Source organism: Strongyloides ratti, scaffold srae_chrx_scaffold0000002 (genome assembly GCF_001040885.1).
Source record: "Strongyloides ratti genome assembly S_ratti_ED321, scaffold srae_chrx_scaffold0000002".
NCBI lineage: Eukaryota > Metazoa > Nematoda > Chromadorea > Rhabditida > Strongyloididae > Strongyloides > Strongyloides ratti.
In genome coordinates, this window is record NW_020171510.1 from 2,713,724 (window position 1) to 2,721,582 (window position 7,859).

At 19.1% G+C, this 7,859-nt stretch overlaps 2 protein-coding genes across 2 annotated transcripts; one reads left to right on the plus strand and one right to left on the minus strand.

Annotated features, from left to right (window-relative positions):
• Positions 1-753: 753 nt before the first annotated feature.
• SRAE_X000158700 (Astacin-like metalloendopeptidase) lies at positions 754-2,062 on the plus strand (the record flags this gene model as incomplete). The annotated part of the gene is made up of 3 exons (XM_024650651.1): positions 754-810; positions 848-893; positions 942-2,062. The coding sequence occupies 3 exons, from the start codon at positions 754-756 to the stop codon at positions 2,060-2,062; spliced, it is 1,224 nt and encodes a 407-aa protein (XP_024499054.1).
• Positions 2,063-3,994: 1,932 nt separating this feature from the next.
• Positions 3,995-5,116, minus strand: SRAE_X000158800 (Astacin-like metalloendopeptidase; the record flags this gene model as incomplete). The annotated part of the gene is made up of 1 exon (XM_024650662.1): positions 3,995-5,116. A coding segment is annotated over one exon (1,122 nt), but the record flags the coding sequence as incomplete, so codon positions are not given.
• Positions 5,117-7,859: the final 2,743 nt, after the last annotated feature.

The following is a 7,859-nucleotide window of genomic DNA, read 5'->3' on the forward strand; positions in this document are numbered from 1 at the left end:
TAATGAAAACTTAAAAAGCATAAAAAAAGGTAATGTTATTTTGTAAAAATTAAATATATACAAGTGTTTTTTCTAAAAAATGTTTCATAAAAAAATTTTTTTACTGTCAAAAATCGAATAAGGTAAACGCTTGATTAACAATTTTTTAATATGCTGATTTTATTTTTAATATTTCCATTTTTGTGAGCCTTTAATTTTAATAAACTTTTAACACTAACTTTTTCAAAAATAATAATTTTTGGAATCTTTATACCTGGTTAAAAAGTTTTTGAAAAATGGTAAAAATATATTTATAATATCGTAGTTTTATATATTTATCATTGAAATAAAATCGATAAACTAAATTTATACATTTGGGAAAAAAAATTTACACAGCCGCTTACGATATAGCTATGAAGATAGTATTTTATATGAAGTTATATTCAATCTGAGTGCATAATTTTCTCATATAAAAAAAATGGGATCACAAATTAGCTTATTAAAATTGTTATAATTTTGCAAGATATATGTTTTAAAAAAATAGACTGTTTAATTTGATTGTTTATAAATGATTAATTAAATTTATTTTTAAATGTTTCTCTTTCTATTTTTTTTATAAACTATTTTATTAATTTATAAAAGTAAAAATAAATATTTTTTTTCAAATAATGAATACTATATAATAGATATGAAAAAATTTAAATTTATTCCTTCTATTGTACTAACATTACATTTATGAATATAACTTTTATTTGAAAAAAATTTTTTTTCAATATGAAATTTTTAAAACATATTTGGTTCCTTTTTTTATTTATTTATATTTCAGAAGCAGTATGTTACTTTTTTTTTAATTGCTTGTTATTTCTAGATTTCTGTAACTCATAATTTAAGATTAGATAAGAATTTTAAAACAGGTAATTAAAATATTCTTTTGGTATATATTTTAGTTATTAAAATTTAAGAAAGTTATGTAAATGTTAAAAAAATTATAAAAAGGGATATATTATTAAATCCTTTAAAGTTATGGAAAGTAGACGGAATACAATATTATGTTGAACCACCAGTTAATGAAACTAATGTTAAAAAAGCAATTGAACATATTGAAAACAATACTTGTATAAAATTTATAAAAATGAATGACGTTTTTTCTAATAAGCAAGGTTTAATTTTTATAAATCATACAGGTTGTTCATCTAGCATTGGACTTGTAAATTCAAACAAACCACAGAATATTACATTATCTAAAAATTGTTATAAAACTGTTGGATATATTTTACATGAAATTGGACATGCATTAGGATTAATACATGAACAATCACGAAGAGATAGAGATTATTATGTGGAAATTAACCGTGATAATATACTTATACCTAATCGAAAAAATTTTGATAAATTCGTACTTAATCGTTATAAAAATTTTTCAACACAATACGACTATAACGCTTTGATGCATTATGCACAAAACAGTTTTGCTATAAATACCAAAATTCCAGTAATAAAATCTAAATTACACGAAGAACATGATAGGGCTATGGGTAATAGAAAAAAAATGACATTTAATGAAATTAAGCAATTAAATTTATGCCATTGTAATAAGTGTAATTGGGTTACAAACAATGGTTTAAGAAGAAAAAATAATAAAGCAGCAAAGTGTATAAATGGCGGTTATCCAGATTATAATAATTGTACAAAATGCATTTGTCCAACGGGATATACAGGAACGTTATGCAATGAAATAGAAAAAGGTGACACAAGTTGTCCTGATAATACATATGAAGCTAATTCTGAAGAAAAATATATAATAATGTTAGGTAAAAAAAAATGCTACTTTTTCTTAAAAGCAAATCGGGGAAAAAAAATTAAATTACAATTTATTTCCATTGCTCAAAAAAAAAGAAATACATGTGATGAAGAAACCTCTAATGAAATAAAATATTTTTTGGATAAAGGTAGCACTGGATTACTTTTATGTAACAATCATTGGCTTTTAAATCTTACATCGCAAAGTAATTCTGTTCTTATAACGTATAGAGGACAAACAGAAGATGACGCATTTGCATTTTCATTTAGTGAAACAAATTAAAACATTTAAAACGAAATAATATTTTAATTGTTAAAAAGTTTCACTTGATATGTTAACTAATTTTTAGTTATGTTTAAAGGTAATATATAAATTTTATTTTTTTTTATTAACTCTTAAGCAATTTTAATAAAATTCTTTAAATTACTAACTAAATTATATACAAAATAAAAATAAAAATATTTAAAAAAAAGTTTAATTTTATTAATTTTTTGAAATCTTGTAAATTTTTAGTAAATATTTATGACCAATTACANATTTTTTTTTGGGTGAATTCTTAACTAAATTGTAACCTTTATAATTAAAACATAAATTTTTTAAGAAGTAAAATATAAAAAAATGATCATTTATTAATCAAGTATAAATGTAACAATTGTTAAAATATACGATATTTTTATTTTTATTGATGTTTGACCTTTTTATTTTGATGGTGATGAAAAAGTTAAAGGCGTGGTAGAAAACTGTAAGCGTGATGAAAACCTTTAAGTTTGATGTGTTTCTAAAAAATGACCTAAACTGATAGTACTATGAAATAAAGTACAATTAAGGCTATATAAAGAGATAAAATTTGGAAAAATTATCAGAGTTAAATATTATGCCATAATTATATTACTGTGTTGTATTTTTTAATGCTAATTTTACTCTATCTAATTGTAATATTTTTAGGGGTTTTATTGTATTAGGTCAGTTGTGTTACTAGTTCGGAGAAACTAGAGGTTAGCGTAATATTTAAAGGTAATTATCATATTTATTGTGTTGTATTACTTATATAAACATAGATCGAATAATATATAAATATTTTACTGTATTAAAAATATTTTTAAAAAGGAAAATAAATATAATCATTTTTAAAAAATTTTTTTCATTAAATTTGTTATAATTATTAATTCAGTTTACTTCATCACTTCAAAAGAATGAATGAAATCACAAGTTAAATCAAAAAAAGCGCATTCTTTTTAAATATATAAATTTTTTTTACTTTTTTATCAAAAATTTCATATTTGTATTGTTTTATCAATAACGAAAATTTTACCTCTATTTCAAAAAAATAAATAATTAACTTAAGTGATAACGTTACATTATATATTCTTTTAAAAAATATAAAAAATATGCTTTTAAAAATTTAAAGGGAATTTGAATTTTATTTACAAAACTTTAATTTACTCTATTGATATAATAAAAAAACTATAAAACTCACTAAGTCAAGCCCTGCAGGAAAGCGTGTGCGAAGCACGGGCTTGTTATTAATTAGATTATTTTATCACTTTTTTTAAAAAACAAACAGAAATAAAATAACGCTAAAAATTTTGATAGATTTTGGTGACTTTAAAAGGGATAAAAAGATAAGAAAATTAAATTGTTACATTTATACTTAATTAATAAATAATCATCTTTTTATATTTTAGTTCTTAAAAAATTTATGTATTAATTATGAAAGTTACAGTTTAGTTAAGAATTCACTCAAAAAAAAAATATTGTAAAACAAAATTTTCATAAAAAAAAAGTACAAGGTTAAGTTAAATGATATAATAATAATTATTATTCATATAATTTAGCTAAAAAAATTATTACAATTAAGATTGTCCAAGTTGATTTATTTCTCAATTGTATTTTTACAAAAAGTTAAACTAAAAATTAAATGTATATGTTTATTTAAAACTAATTTGCTACAATAAAAGTAGTGTAATTGGTCATAAATATTTACTAAAAATTTACAAGATTTCAAAAAATTAATAAAATTAAACTTTTTTTTAAATATTTTTATTTTTATTTTGTATATAATTTAGTTAGTAATTTAAAGAATTTTATTAAAATTGCTTAAGAGTTAATAAAAAAAAATAAAATTTATATATTACCTTTAAACATAACTAAAAATTAGTTAACATATCAAGTGAAACTTTTTAACAATTAAAATATTATTTCGTTTTAAATGTTTTAATTTGTTTCACTAAATGAAAATGCAAATGCGTCATCTTCTGTTAGTCCTCTATACGTTATAAGAACAGAATTACTTTGCGATGTAAGATTTAAAAGCCAATGATTGTTACATAAAAGTAATCCAGTGCTACCTTTATCCAAAAAATATTTTATTTCATTAGAGGTTTCTTCATCACATGTATTTCTTTTTTTTTGAGCAATGGAAATAAATTGTAATTTAATTTTTTTTCCCCGATTTGCTTTTAAGAAAAAGTAGCATTTTTTTTTACCTAACATTATTATATATTTTTCTTCAGAATTAGCTTCATATGTATTATCAGGACAACTTGTGTCACCTTTTTCTATTTCATTGCATAACGTTCCTGTATATCCCGTTGGACAAATGCATTTTGTACAATTATTATAATCTGGATAACCGCCATTTATACACTTTGCTGCTTTATTATTTTTTCTTCTTAAACCATTGTTTGTAACCCAATTACACTTATTACAATGGCATAAATTTAATTGCTTAATTTCATTAAATGTCATTTTTTTTCTATTACCCATAGCCCTATCATGTTCTTCGTGTAATTTAGATTTTATTACTGGAATTTTGGTATTTATAGCAAAACTGTTTTGTGCATAATGCATCAAAGCGTTATAGTCGTATTGTGTTGAAAAATTTTTATAACGATTAAGTACGAATTTATCAAAATTTTTTCGATTAGGTATAAGTATATTATCACGGTTAATTTCCACATAATAATCTCTATCTCTTCGTGATTGTTCATGTATTAATCCTAATGCATGTCCAATTTCATGTAAAATATATCCAACAGTTTTATAACAATTTTTAGATAATGTAATATTCTGTGGTTTGTTTGAATTTACAAGTCCAATGCTAGATGAACAAGTTGTATCATTTTTAAAAATTAAACCCTGCTTTTTATAAAATATGTCATTCATTTTTATAAATTTTATACAAGTATTGTTTTCAATATATTCAATTGCTTTAGCAACATTAGTTTCATTAACTGGTGGTATAACATAATATTGTATTCCGCTTACATTCCATGACTTCAAACGATCTAATAATATATCTCTTTTTATAATTTTTTTTACATTTACATAACTTTCTTAAATTTTAATAACTAAAATATTTACTCAAAGAATATTTTAATTACCTGTTTTAAAATTTTTATTTAATTTTAAATTATAAGATATAGAAATCTAGAAATAACAAACAAAAAAAAAAAAAGTTACATACCGTTTCTGAAATATAAATAAATGAAAAAAGAAACCAAATATGTATTAAAAATTTCATATTAAAAAAATTATTTCTAAATAAAAGTTATATTCATAAAAGTAATATTAGTGCAATAGAAGGAATAAATTTAATTTTTTTCATATCTATTATATAGTATTCATTATTTGAAAAAAAATATTTATTTTTACTTTTATTAATTGATAAAATAGTTTATAAAAAAAATAGAAAGATACACATTTAAAATTAAATTTAATTAATCATTTATAAACAATCTAATTAAACAGTCCATTTAAAACATATATCTTGCATAAATTATAACAATTTAAATGAGTTAATTTGTGATCCCATTTTTTTTATAATAAAATTATGCACTTTGATTAGATATAACTTTATATAAAATACTATATTCATAAATCTATCGTAAGCGGCTGTGTAAATTTTTTCTCCAAATGTATAAATTTAGTTTATCGATTTTATTTCAATGATAAATATATAAAACTACGATAATATAAATATATTTTTACCATTTTTCAAAATCTTTCTAAGCAGGTATAAAGATTCCAAAAATCTTTATTTTTGAAAAAGTTAGTGTTAAAAGTTTATTTAAATTAAAGGCTTACGAAAATGGAAATATTAAAAATAAAATCAGCATATTTGAAAATTGTTAATCAAGCGTTCACCTTATTCTATTTTTGACAGTAAGAAAATTTTTTTATGAAACATTTTTTAGAAATAACACTTGTATATATTTAATTTTTACAAAATAACATTACCTTTTTTTATGTTTTTTAAGTTTTCATTAATTCATTCTTTAATTTGCATTATTTTTTGAACAATTTATAAATATACAAATAAGTGCATGTTTCGTACGCTCATTTTTTTATGAAAATCGCGGTTTTGCTTAAGCTTTTGAAGTAATAAGATAAACTTTATTAAAAATTATAATAAATTTTTAATTTTCTCTTTTTAAAAATTTTAAAAATTAAGAAATTTTTTTAATATGCTTAAAAAACTTTATAAAGAAAAAAAAACTTGGAAGTATAAAAAATGTTTATAATTAATTTTGTTATATATGTATAAGAATGATATTTTAAAATTTTTTTCTTAATGTTAATAACAATTTTAAATAATTTTTTTTGAATATGACAAAAGAAAAAGATTTTAAATATTCTAAAAAATTTTTTTTCTTTAAATTTATTTTATTTCTTGCTTTAATAAAACAATTTTTTAATTTTTATAATTTGTTTACGTTTTTTATTATAAATACATTAAAAACAGTAGCTTTATTGTTTTTGTTATATATTAGAAAATTTTATATAGATTTAAAAAATTTTTTTTTTCTTATATTTTTATAAATATAAATTTATCCAGAATAAAAAATTTTGAATATATTATTCTTTTTTAATATTTAAATAATTTTATTGAAAGAATAGATAAAAAAAAATTAAAATTTATGTTGCAATAGTTTAAAGAATGACTAATTGAAATTTTTATATATTTTATCTTTCAAATCGTTTTTGTTTATGCATTAAGTATATTATGTATACATACACAATACAATTAATATATTAATCTTTTTTTAGAAATATAATAAAATAACAAAAAAAAATTATTTATATTTTAATATAAGGATTTAACAATAATTTATTTGTCATTTATGTGAATAATTATTAAACTTATGTTGTTTTCTATAATTAATTTCTTTTAAAATAAGTTTAATAGTTAGCTGATTTTGTCAAAATATTAAAAATTGTAATTAAAAAAAATTTTTTTGATTTTTTAAAAACTGAATGTCTATTTTTAGTAATCGTTTCCTCATTCAAAAAAGCACCAAAAAAAACGTAATTTATTTTTATTGTTATAAAAAAAAAATCATGTTCTAATAAGTTATGATTAAGTATAAGTGAAAGAAAAGCATAAAACTGATAAAATTGTTAAAATTTTATTCACATATATTTTGTAATATTTCATGAACGAATAATAGTATAGATATGGTAAAGTACTTAGAATTTAGAAAATAAAATTTCTTTATAGCAATTTTTGTTTTGATAAATTTTTGTTGAAAATTTATAGTTTAGAAAGTTTAAGAATTTTTGAAAAATTTTATATTTTATACCTAACTTTGAAATTATCACATCTAACTTTAAAATTATTTTTTTTAAAAAATTCATATTAGAAATTTTTTTCCTAAATTTCTTTATACCTTATTAAAAAGATTTTGAAAAATGGTAAAAATATATTTATAATATCGTAGTTTTATATATTTATTATTGAAATAAAATCGATTAACTAAATTTATACATTTGGAGAAAAAATTTACACAGCCGCTTACGATAGATTTATGAATATAGTATTTTATATAAAGTTATATCTAATCAAAGTGCATAATTTTATTATAAAAAAAATGGGATCACAAATTAACTCATTTAAATTGTTATAATTTATACAAGATTTATGTTTTAAATGGACTGTTTAATTAGATTATTTAGAAATGATTAATTAAATTTAATTTTAAATGTGTATCTTTCTATTTTTTTTATAAACTATTTTATCAATTAATAAAAGTAAAAATAAATATTTTTTTTCAAATAATGAATACTATATAATAGATAT